The 13,138-nt window shown below is 39.1% G+C and overlaps 1 protein-coding gene across 1 annotated transcript in view; it reads right to left on the bottom strand.

Moving 5' to 3' along the window:
* Nucleotides 1-3,431: 3,431 nt before the first annotated feature.
* SUPT3H (SPT3 homolog, SAGA and STAGA complex component) overlaps nt 3,432-13,138 on the bottom strand; it is a 43,395-nt gene continuing 33,688 nt past the window's right edge. Inside the window, exons 5-8 of the mRNA XM_059831921.1 lie at nt 11,456-11,568; nt 10,715-10,822; nt 7,677-7,787; nt 3,432-3,614 (exon numbers count right to left, since the gene is read on the bottom strand). Coding sequence (XP_059687904.1) covers nt 3,432-3,614; nt 7,677-7,787; nt 10,715-10,822; nt 11,456-11,568 — 515 coding nt within the window. The remainder of the gene's footprint in view (nt 3,615-7,676; nt 7,788-10,714; nt 10,823-11,455; nt 11,569-13,138) is intronic.

The following is a 13,138-nucleotide window of genomic DNA, read 5'->3' as shown; positions in this document are numbered from 1 at the left end:
CTTGAAAGTCTGGACCATGCTTTAAAGTAGGCAATAGTGAGTGCCACCCAACATCGTCAGTAGAGAATATATGGATAAAATATATGCCTAGACTACCTTAGACATGATACAATGCAGAAGGATCTAGAGTACACTTGCTGCTTTCCATTGTGGCTTGCACTTGGAGACAAAACCTAAATGCTCTAATTATGTTAGTCATTTTGACATAGCTATTAAGGTCAAGATAAATGCAAACGGATCATTTTCACTAGTTTAATGTTAGTTCTCATTTACCATATGATTATAAAACGTTCAAAGTGCTCTTTGTGTCCAAACCAACATCCATCAAATGCTGCTAAAGAATAAATTACACAGCTTAACTCGTCTTCCAAAACTACCTTATTAGGAACACTTATCACCAAATCAGATGGAAGAGAGGGACAACCATAACAAAACAGCAAAAAAGGGAAAGATGTCAGAAGAGATCACTGTTCGTGCTTTACAAATACATATCAACCATCTTAAGAAAATAGTCCCAAAAGAATACGTCTTTTTTTTATCAAATTTTCTCCTATATTTGCTTTTTAAACAGAAATAAAATCTAAATTCTATGTATGGGACTGAGTTATTCAGTAGCAAAAGATAAAACTTGTACTTACATTCAGGTTTTTCATTTTAGAAGTAACACTAGTATTTTGAAGTGTTCTACAAAACAGAAGTTCTTCACATGATTTCCTTCAGAAATCTGGTCATTTTGGAAAGAAAATACGCTTGCATCTGGCAGCTAAAACTGATGAGATTCATCTCAGTTCCATCAAGGTTCAACCAGTCAAAACCAGCAAGTTTCAGTGAAACCAAAATTAAAACATGAATCACATCAGTACAACTTAGCAACAGCAGGATTCTAGCATGTATGCCTCAACCTGCAGCAGAATGCAAAATCATTTTGAATATTTGAATATAGGTCAACCTAGGTCAACTCTTTCTCAAAGCTGAAAGAATGAAGCTGGCAGGAGTCCTATTGGGATGAGGATGGTGAGGCACTGGAACAGGATGTCCAGAGAAGTTGTGGATGTCTTCTCATTGCAAGTGTTCAAGGTCAGGTTGGATGGAGCTTTGAGCAACCTCTTCTAGTGGAAGATGTCCCTTCTCATGGCAGGAAGATGGGACTAGATGATCTTTAAAGGTCCCTACCAACCCAAACCTTTCTATGATTCTATGATTAATATCCTGGACTTAAGGTGGAGAACCTAGAAACTGTGGAATTCCCAGATGGGCATAAGCTCCAAATTCCTTTTTAGATACACAGAAGCCTGGAGTCAGAGAACATCCATTAGCCCACAACATGCTTTGGTTTCCTCACTACCAGAATCAGTCAGCATGTCCAGCCAGCTGGCATGCTAGTCCATAAGCCACAGGTCCTATGAGGAATTCTGTATGGCAAGGGTTTCTGACAGTCAGTAGCATCCTGGGATGCATATTCAAAGAAATTTTACTTTGTTTCTGCTCTTCCCTTTCCCTTGTCCATCCTTCTGGTGTCACAAACCTAAGATACAAAACATTGCCATTCTTTCAGAGAAAATTGCCAAACACAGCATGTCAGATATTACTCCATTAATATCAAGAGAATGTTTCAATGGATATTACCAACAAAAAGTTGGCAGTTTGAGATGTCCGTAACAAAGGTGTTATAAAAATCCAAATGTCATGGCAATTATTGCTACTAGTGCTGCTCACCTCTAAAATTAGTTTAATGCTTGAAAGTAGTTTCTCTCTTTCTCTAAAAAATATCCATCTAACAAAACTAATAGTTACCTAACAGTCTTGAAATATTTATTTATTCATTTAGAACAATTTAGATTAATTCTCAGACAATAACATTACTGGTTTTGGGCTAAACAGTCACCAGTACACTACAACCGCATTTAGGAAGAAACACACCTCGATTCTTTTGGGCAACCTATTCACACAAGGAAGCAAAGCATACCAGGACACTGATGCAGTAAGTGTAATCTTAGATTCACACCCAGTAAAACACTGGATGCTGAGTACAACATGACTCTTGGTGTACGCAGGAATAGCTCCTTCCTGAAGTACTGAGAAGCCATTACAATTCCAGTCAAGTGGATTCTTAGCCAAAATTCGCTATTTTTTGCATTGGCCAAGCTGTCACAGAAGCCCTTTGTTTCTCTCTACCTGGGAGTCTGAAAAAACTGAGAAAAGATGGACAGATGGGAAAACATACAACCAAGCTGTATGCAAATCCATTACAGAAAATTAACCTCTCCTTCTTCCAGGGCTTACTTCCATGCATATTCACACCGTGCATGACTCCAACGACACAAACTCGATCCAGACACACAAGCACACCTTTGAGTTTTCATGCAATAACAATGACCACTGTGCCTTAATTTGTTAGTAAAAATGCAGATGGAGCACTGAGTAGCCCCCTGCAATCTACTTTAGAAAAAGATTTCCACAACAAATACACTTCGATGATACAGAGGTCTGGTGGCACATGTCTAACCAAACGTGAAGGAGATACATTAACGATCCTACAGCAGGTCTTTTTATAATCAGGTATAGCCATTTCTGCAGGTCTCAGCAATAGGAACCATTTGACATAGGCTTTGCTTGTTTTCTAGGTAGTGCAAAATCTTGATACAACTTTAGACAGAAGTTTGAGCTATTCTCTACGGTGCCTGAGGGAAAAAAATATACCAGAAGGATCTAATCCCTTCCCCGATCTCTTTGAAGCCACTAGAAGGGATATGTTTATGGATCAATGTAATAATCAACAGCCTGGCAGTTGTCAAGGGCCTGCTATATTCTGAAAGTTAGTATTTGAACCGAAACTGCTAGGGGATGAGTTTTCTAACTAAAACAAAGAAATGTAATAGTCATGTGTTGTCCTACAGTAAAAAAATCATTCAAGGACACGTGATGTGGAGAAACAGCCACCAACTGCATCCCAACAGTACTCATGGAAAGTCTTTCACCTTTTTAAAATACAGACATGAGGAGTGAAAAAGGTTAGTCAAATGAGTAGAGAAAACTAAACTCACTTCCTTTAATCCTTCGGAGTAGTAGTGTGTAAGAAATGGAGCTAAGTGATGAGAACCTTAACAGCGAGAACAACCTGGTGCCCAAGCTGTGAGACGGCATATGGAAGACACAGATAACCTGTCTTCCTGAATCCCACGTGAGGACCTGGAACATAAGGCAAGATCTAAATCAGACAGTTTCACCAGAGAAACATATCTGAGTGGGATGCTGGACACGAACTACTGCTTTCTTGTTTACATCTAAAATAGGAAGGTTGATTTTGGAAATTCCTGGTATGGAACCAACCTACGAGATCCACTCACTCTGTCTCCTCCAACATCAAGCTTCAATATGAGACCACAACTGATGGTGCTCAGGGAAGAACTCCGTCTGCCTATGGCTGAACCTCATACCGAATGCATCCATCCCAAAGTCAGTCCCCCATACATGGTAGTTTCTTGATGAAAACACCGCTTTGCTGCCAAGACAAGATTAGAGCCAATACCCACATGTGTAAGGTTCTCGTGGTCTTCTGACCTGATGTACCTGGTTGTTCCGCTCTCAGCCACCTTGAGGAATGCAACAGTGGTCTGAGGAAAAGCCGAACAAGTCACACCACAATGAAGGCTGTGTACTGGTAGGATAAATACAAGAGCAGAAGACGACTCTCCTATCAGTTCATATCCTCTTGTGAACTGTGCCAAGGAAACAAGTAAATTTTATTCAGTTGAGCAGAATCAAGGCCTCGCACATCACAGTCTCCATGGCGAGCACTTCAAACCCAGAGGCCTTTCTGGAAGAGTTAGCTTTAGGTGTGCACGGGCAAGTACCTGGGTCAAATATGAATGAGTCATCACTGAAAAACATGTTAATCAAGTCTTAAAGCAAGGCAGATCCCTCCCTGTAACCCGGCGGAGGAGAAGGAAGGTAGGGGGTTTTCCCATTTTTGGAGCATGATGTTGAACATGGAGAAAACAAGGATGGTTTCCCAGCTGGCAATCTGTCATATATCTATACGCTCTCTCTGCAATTATGTATGGGTCTTGCCGCTACTGAGGGTGAGTTTCCAGCCAGCGCAGAAATTAGCTTTAGTCTAAGAACTGAGAAGTCCTGGCTTACCAGAGGTGAGAAACAATAAGAAGGTGAGAAAAAAAAAGATTAAAAACTATAATGAAGGGAGGAAAAAAAAAAAAGAAAGGGAATTGACAAAATCTGTATTTTAATATCAAGGGCAGTTAGAATATTCTTATCTGGCTTTGGCTTAAAATGCAATCATCTGCATGGGAGTTTTCATACAGAGAATATCGATTTTATAGTGTCTCGCAATTTTAAATGGGGAAATATTATCAGATACTTTGCAGGTCCAGATCTGTATTCATTTCTCCAGATGTACTGCTGATTTAAACTCAATCCATTTGTACAGATGATAAAGTCTTTCAAAAAGCAATGTTGTTAAATCATAAACATTAAAAATGATACATAGTGAATTTCAGGGAGACTACTGAATGCCTCATACTAGGCAGCATGGCAAAAAGCCAAAAACCAACTCTAGCTAAATTAAAAATAATCTCCCAAACGAAAAAGAAAATGTTTGCTCTCTGCCTCGTATGACTAGCTGGAATGAGATGGAAATTATTTAAAATGAAAAAATAGTCCAGAGCTGTCCATTATTTCTCACTAATTTACAGCAAGGGTAAAATTCTTCTGTAAATCCTCCTTACTGCTCAATAGTCACATAACCAAGAAAATTTCAGGATAGTATATGCCTACAAAATTAAAATAATTTATTAAATTCCAATAACGGTACTGTGCTAAAGTTCATGTAATATTACTTTGGAAGACAGGAAAGCATTTAAAGTGATTCCTTTTTCTTTCCCCAATCTTTTCTCAGTGGTCAGCACTCAAGAGCAGCAACATGCTCTTGTTTTCAAAAAATGGTTGTTGAATACTTTGGTAACTTATTTTGCCTATTATTCCTGGTATGAGATTTCCTGTATGTTCCTAACACTTGTCATGTTACTTGGCATAGTTATGTACACGGTTAGGTTTCTAGGACTGATTCTACATTCTTCCTGTACAAGTATCATAAACTTATACTGGAGTAATATAGCATTTCAGCATTAGCAGACTTGCATTTTTTTCTAGGTACTATTGTAAGACTGGAGAACTATGTCTTTTACTTAAAGTTCAGGCAAATCTGTACATTTTAGGGACTGAATTGAACATGTATATAGCTCACAAAAGTGGTTGTTTCTTCAGTCAGCTATACTCATTCTTTTCCTTGCTTCTGTAGTAGGACTGTTAACATGAACGGTAAACTGCCATCACAAAACTTAGCGTAAAATATCTGGACATGAAGAAAAACCCTTCCTCCTTACCTACAGCAGACTCTGTGAGGGCACCTATTGACTATAAATCAGCTCTGATGTGGAAGAACGATCAACAGGCTTAAGAGAAATGGAAGAGATGATGTGCAAATGTATAGTCCTAACTTCTCTACATGACATTTAGGTTAGCTTTAAAGGTGGGGTTAGTTTTAAGGGTGGAAACAGCTGAAAGCATGACTTCACTGAATCTAATGACAGATACCCATTCAATATTTCTCTCTCCACAGTTTTTAGTGTCACCACACAAGCACAAGAAGCACATCAAGTAAAGCCACCTTTCCTCCTGCTTCTGCCATCCTGTCTAGGACGTCATGCAGATACACAGAGAAACTATCGTGAAGGCGATAGCAGAGGAGAAAGCAGAGTCGTTCAGAAGAAGAGTTGCTGCAGGACTCTTCAAAATGCCTAGAGATAGTATTTTTAACACAACAGTGTGAGAGGCTGGCAATACGAAAAGGTGGGGCCAAAGGAAGCGTCAATCTACCTTCACGCTTTCTGCATCTGTAAGGAACTTAAAGGAAGTTTGGGGTACTTTCTTTTTGGTCAAATGTGATAGCAGTGTTCGTCCCCAAAACCGCCAGTGAGGGCACTGACAGGAAAAGTGGGCAGATTGGCAGACCTAAATGCATACTCTGTAATATCCCTCAGAATGCTTTTCCTGAACTTTCTCAATACAAAGGAAGCGTATTACACCTCTACAACATCTGTATGAATCTAGAAGATGACCCGAGATGCGATGCCCTCTATCTTTGTTGGCTTGTTTAGAGGGAACAAGATCTGCTCATCACATCAACCATGTTAACAGGTAATGTCAACAAATTAAACTGTTCAGTTAGTTGCACTGTTGGGGAAGTTCACAAGATTGCAGGACATAAAAAACCCAACCACCAAACTGGACTATTTTATTATATCTTTGTGGTTGCAGAGAAATTTCAAACTTTGGTTAATCATTAACCAAACCACTTTTAGTGAGGGTCAGGGAAGGAAGACTTACCTGTCTGTAATCGTTCATGTGAGCTCTTTACTTCTTTATAATAAAATTAAATATATTATCTGCTTTCAGAAGCTATTGCCATGTTTTTAGCTATATCTCTTAGCAAATTTCTGCTAAAGGCCCTTCTCTATTTTGGACTAGAAATTCTATCCTACGCTTTACATGATATTAATCTAGCATTTGTGAGTGGCAAAAGAGAGAGGCAATTTATATAAAGATCATTAATTACAAATATGTATCAACTGTCATTAATAACCCAAATATTTACTACATTTATAAAAGCATTGACCAGTTTTGACACTAGGAAAATTACAACCTCACACACACATTTACTCTTATTTTCACCTGTTCCTTGCTCTGAGGTCAAGTCCCACTGTTTGTTTCATTTTTATGGTCTTCATATACTTCTATGTAAATTTTATGTAGATGAATTTCCTCCAAATTCAGAATAATTTTCCTCTCCTAAAATCCCTCCAAAAATGGACAAATTCTTCCTGATTTTTAGGAGCTCAGTTCTAGTTTGTTGGTTTTTGTGTTTTTTTCCTATAATGATTTTATTGACATCCATTCTTTCCTAAATGTAGATGTCCTGAGGTAAGCAAGGATATATGCCACACAGAACAGCAGATCAGAAGAAAATGACCCCAATTTGTGACACTGGAGACTGACTACTTTCACATTTTTATCAGCTAAGAAAATTAAATAAAGAATTCGTTTGGCTGCTCTGAACAATGGATTTGCAATTTGCATAGAAAAAATGATGGCAAAACCTCATAAGCCATCAGTGTTTTACCACAAGTTCAGTTCTATTACATTTTAGTGGAGGTTCAAAGTTGTCTAAAGAAACCATTCTCTTCTTTCTCCAACCGTAAATGTGTCACTTGAGAGTTCAGCTTCCAATAGGAGCAGTATCTGACACACAACTAATTTTAGAATATAAAGTGCTCCTCACCATATTGGAATACATATAATTTAAAATAACTGTAAACCTAAACTTTGCAAAAACAGAAAATTCAAGCACTGACAAAAAAGCATAATTTGTAATTGAAAGAAAATAATATTTAAAAGAAAAAAAAACTTTTTTGTCTTTCCAAAAAGAGACAGAAATTACTAAGTTTTATTTCCCAAGAGAATTATGCCACTTTTATAAAGAAAATTACAGTCACCACAAATTGCTCTCAACAATTCCAAAGCTTCTTCATTTGACCACTTGAAAATCAAAGTTCTTTAAGATTATAAATATAACTTTTTATAACTCTGTTATTACGTACTGTGAATGGGGAAAGGGGGCCAATCTTGTGGCCATAGCGTCGAATGGCCTCTCTGATGTGGCTCGGCTGGATGGCATCGCTTTGAGCCTCTATACCACAGGCTGCAGTGCTCTGCAACAGAAAAACACATAAATTGTTACTAAATCAAAAACACACAACAGACCTACAGTGCATAAAGTATGAAAATAAACCTTTATAAAATGGACCAATTTTTTTTTCCTGAGGATACACATCATTGCTGCCACACACTACATTAGAGAAAAAAAGCTATTAACAAATCAAAGAGGACTTTTACATGAACTTTACTTAAGAGACCCAAAGAACACCATATTTGTCCTCTTAAATCTTTCACCTAGTGCTGCTGTATCTTGCAATTGAAAAGAGCAGAAATTGTTCAAACTAAAATGAAAGGGTCATATAAGTCATACTGCAATAACCACAGAAACTATTTTTAAAACATTTCAGGCTCTCATTATGATGTCAAGGGGTGGGGAAAATATTGAACAAGTACCCGAAGTGGAAAGCAATTTGACACCAAAATCACCATTGAGTAATATCAGATTGAAATTTGAAGATGAAACATGTGACATAATGCTGTTAGAGGGATGCAAAAATATTTTAATTACCTCAAACTGGAATTTTTTCAAATTTCAAATGACTTTTTGGATTAAGGACCCTAAATAGGAAAAACAAGAATTCACTGCTACTGGTCCATTGAGTTTACAAAAATATCCCCAGGATTTTAAAAGAAAAAGTTACTCTTTTCTCCTCGCTAGTCAAACTGAAATGTTGGTTTAGGCTCCATCTAGACATGGCTGCTTGCCAGAATTCAGATGATGTACCAGAATGATGGCTGCTTGGTAATAAATTCGTGAAAACAAGATTAGTGAACAAAAACTTAAATTATACACTGAAATGGAATGTACCCACATACATGGTCCCCTCATACATTTACACTATACACTAATGCTTTCAAACTTGAGATATTTTTTACAAAATGTTTTATTTTCAAGAGTGCTGCATCCACTGGAGCCTCTGTGTGTACACACAGAATTATTCATAATACGATGGCAGATTCTTCCCTTGCTGATTGACATTCATAAAGGGACTGCGAAACTCAAACATTTTCAGCTGGACTGGGCCTTCATGGACTAAGAATAACATTCTTCACCAAGTTAACTTGGTTGTCTCAATACCTCAGTTATATCCAGTATATATCTAACCAAATTGGATAAGTCATGGAAACATTTCATTACAATTGTGCATTTTTTAGAATATAATTATTTCAAAAGGCATTAAGTCAAGCACTAGGAATTTAGAATAAACTCACAAAACTAATGAAATATAGTGTATCAAAAACTACATCTCCAGCTAAATTCTTGTTCCTAGGAACTGTAATGGAAATCAGCCACAGAAACAAAACGTAATCAAATGTAATATAAAAAGGAAGAGGAAAAAGCAAAAGTCTTCGGAGAGGTTTTTAGGATTCACTGAAGTCTTCCTAAATGGAATACAGTAAGGGCAGAGAGAAAGCTGAATGTATTAGAGTATCTACAGCACTGATGACACTAGAAGGAGAAAATACATCTTTTTCTATATGTCATTGTAAATATCACTGGTTAAACTCTGTGAAAAATGAGTATTTGTTGTAGGAGAATATCAACACACATGAGAAAATCACAAGTCACTCCATTGCTTTGCAGCAAAACGAGTATTGCCATCACACGTTTTCAAAAAAGCCCTAAGTGACTAACACAGTGCTTCCTATCCAGTTTATTTCATCAAATCTAGTTCCCTTGTGGTTTTACGGTACCTATATCTCTCTCAGATAGACTAGCAAGGATCTGCAACAGGAATTGTCATATTTACATTTCACACTCTGAATAGGAGATGTCCATAATTTATGCAAAGTAAACATTAGATTGAATGCAACCAACCGGCATAAAACCAAAGCAGGTCAGGCAAAGCTGTTACAGGCAAAGAAGGCAGTCGCCTAAGGCTGCTGGGAGCAGGAAAATCACAATCACCTCTTTGCCTACTTTGCTTACGCTTTGACCCTCAAAACCTGCACTAGCTGCTACTGTCAGAGCAGGGGATGATTATTTGGGATGGTGTCTACTGCTTTGGCTACAGAGGAGCAGCTCAGCTTAGAAGCAGCAGTTGTCACCTCAAAAAAATACAGTTTGCAGGCATTACTGAGAAGCTTTATCCTAGTTCTGATAGAAAGAACACCAAACCACACATTTGGCCGTAGAAAAACATCTGTAGTTAACACGTGATATAGGTTAAAATTAATATTTAAAACCAGACACGTTATTTCCTGAAGATGTTTTGGTTTCTTCTTCTTTTTTTCAGGCTTGTGCACCAAATACCTTTTTTCTTTTCCTTTGTTTGGATTTGGTAGAGTCCTGTCCAATTCCACCATTCCCCAGGGCTGCTGACGGGGTTTTCCCAAGATGTTGCTGTCCTGTCGATGCTGGGGGCGTGGGCGTAGGAGGTGGTGTGTTTTCAGGAGAGTCAAGACTGGTCTTCACGCTTGTAGATTGCCCTAAGAGATGTGGCTATAAAAGCAAGACATCAAAAAGCCATTATATAATCAAATCACAAAACAAATAATTACTGCCTTCTTAGATTTATTGTTAGAAGAGATGTAATACAGAATTAAATTTGCTCATTCTAGAGGTTACCATAATATCTGTATCGCAGCAATGCAGCACTTCCTTACTGCACTTGCCACTGTTGACAACTTTCATCTCCAAATCTGCAATAGAGAGAGCCTTCAATACAGAGAGAAGGAACTTCGAGCCAAGAAAAGAGGATTTACATTTAAATGTAAAGATGGTGCTAAGAATTTAACATTTGGAGCTATAATTTAATGTCTCTCTGTCTAAATCCATAACTTCAATGTTCATAAACTCCATGGCAGAAGTCTATATCAACACCAGATTCAGTAACATCTACTTTGAAAGCAACAAACTACCAAATACATGTAAAAGTAAAACATAAAATGCATTAATATGTGAAAAAACAAGATTTACCTCAGCAGAGTTGTGATACTGTATGAAGGTGGCAGATATGGCATGACTGAACGGGTCACCAGCTTTGGGAGCCATGTCCTGCTTAACCAAAAGGGCCAAGTCGACCAACTGGAGGGGCAAAAACAGCCGAATAAACAGGTAGGTTTACTGACATGGTCCTTACTACAAATGCCATTGTAACAACAAAGAGAGAGGAGTTGTGGGCTGAGGCAGATTATTCTTAGTGTTTCTCAGTTGAAAACAAAATTATTCAGAGATATTTCAGCCTAAGGAACCTTTCTTTTCCACTTCTGTAAATATATGGAGTAATCTATCTACCCAAGAGGGCTCGGCTTGGCACTAAGGTAACGTTTTGTTTTCCAGGAAATCCTGCTTTTTAATCCAATTGTGCAATGGGGTTGAATGAGCCTCAGCGCGCTGCCAAAGGTCACATAGCGAAGTATGTGGTTTCAGTTTGGACTTGAATAAAGTTCGTGCTGGACTCCACTCTCCTCTGTAACCATTAGAAAACACTTCTATTTGTGTATCAGATGGATGAATGCAGTATAGTATGCATCCGTCATACAGTAAATTGAAAGACAGACAGGAATCCAGTTAGCTTGGCCAGCTGAAGCAGTGACTGCAGGCTTCTGAAGGGGCTTGCAACACAGTCACCTGAGGCTGAAGGACATCCATTTTGTGGATGAAGTACTAATTAGTTTTGTTTAGCTCGAATTCAATCAGCGAAGTATACTCCCTTACCTGTGCCACAGTCTCATACGCTAAATATGCCAAAATCTCCATTGCAACTGCATTTGGCTTTATTTCCATACTGCTGCAATCCAGCCAGTCACGAAACTTGGATGCTTTCTTTGCTGTCAGTTAAAATCACAAGGGGAAAAGGAGAAGTTAACAACAGGTAGGCCAAAATCATACATTTTTTCCAGTCGTAAAAAATACTGCAAATGTGAAACAAGAAGTGTGAATGTGATTTGATAGGCCAAGGAAGGAATTATCAAAATGGAATTAGTGGGGAAAAGACTGTTATTTCATACACAACATTTTGGAGATCCACAAGCAGTATGGAATAAGGAGAAAAACACACAGTTAATCAATCATACGGGATCGATGGGCCCAGGCCAATTGTATGAGGTTCAACAAGGCCAAGTGCCGGGTCCTGCACTTGGGTCACAACAACCCCATGCAACGCTACAGGCTTGGGGACGAGTGGCTGGAAAGCTGCCCCGCAGAAAAGGACCTGGGGGTGTTGGTCGACAGCCGGCTGAAGATGAGCCAGCAGTGTGCCCAGGTGGCCAAGAAGGCCAACGGCATCCTGGCCTGGATCAGAAATGGTGTGGCCAGCAGGAGCAGGGAGGGGATCGTGCCCCTGTACTCGGCGCTGGTGAGGCCGCACCTCGAATACTGTGTTCAGTTTTGGGCCCCTCACTCCAAGAAGGACATTGAGGTGCTGGAGCGTGTCCAGAGAAGGGCGACAGAGCTGGTGAGGGGTCTGGAGCACAAGTCTGATGAGGAGCAGCTGAGGGAACTGGGGTTGTTCAGTCTGGAGAAGAGGAGGCTGAGGGGAGACCTCATCGCTCTCTACAACTCCCTGAAAGGAGGTTGCAGAGAGGTGGGTGTTGGTCTCTTCTCCCAAGTGACTAGCAACAGGACAAGAGGAAATGGCCTCAAGTTGCACCAGGGGAGGTTCAGGCTGGATATTAGGAAAAATTTCTTTACTGAGAGAGTGGTGAAACACTGGAACAAGCTGCCCAGGGAGGTGGTAGAGTCACCATCCCTGGAGGTGTTCAAGGAATATGTGGACGAGGCATTGCAGGACATGGTTTATTGGGCATGGTGGGGTTGGGTTGATGGTTGGGCTTGATGATCTGACAGGCTTTTTCCAACTTTAATGATTCTGTGATTCTGTGAGATTTCAGAACAAGGAAGGGTCTACCTCAGAGGACCATAAGTGGGAGAAACCTGATTTTGAACATATTATTGTAGAAGAAATAATAGGCTTGCATCACATCTTTGATGAATGACAGAAAGCACTAGAAGAAATCGACGCAAATCAGGGTCTAGATAAAATGATATAATTGTGTTAACAACAGCAAAGACAAATGAGGAAGGAGAGAAGACCGAGGAAGTCCTGGGGTTAACCATACAGGGATTAGGTGCTGACAAGATGGCCAAAGTGATTTGTAGATGAGTGTTTTTAAAATGTGCTTTGGATATAAAGAAATAAGGATAGACATAGATCTGCAAATGATCAACATTCATATGAGAACTTCACACTGCTAATGGATGAGATCACCTAGGAGAAAGTACAGAGAAAAATATGGGACAAAGAAACATGATATTTGCTGAGAGAGTAAAAGGAGGAATGAGAGATACCAAAGTGGAACTGAAAAAGCATCGTGGAAATTCAGAGGAGAAACAAAAAAC

Source organism: Gavia stellata, chromosome 2 (assembly GCF_030936135.1).
Source record: "Gavia stellata isolate bGavSte3 chromosome 2, bGavSte3.hap2, whole genome shotgun sequence".
NCBI lineage: Eukaryota > Metazoa > Chordata > Aves > Gaviiformes > Gaviidae > Gavia > Gavia stellata.
This window is presented reverse-complemented; position numbering and strand designations above follow the sequence as displayed.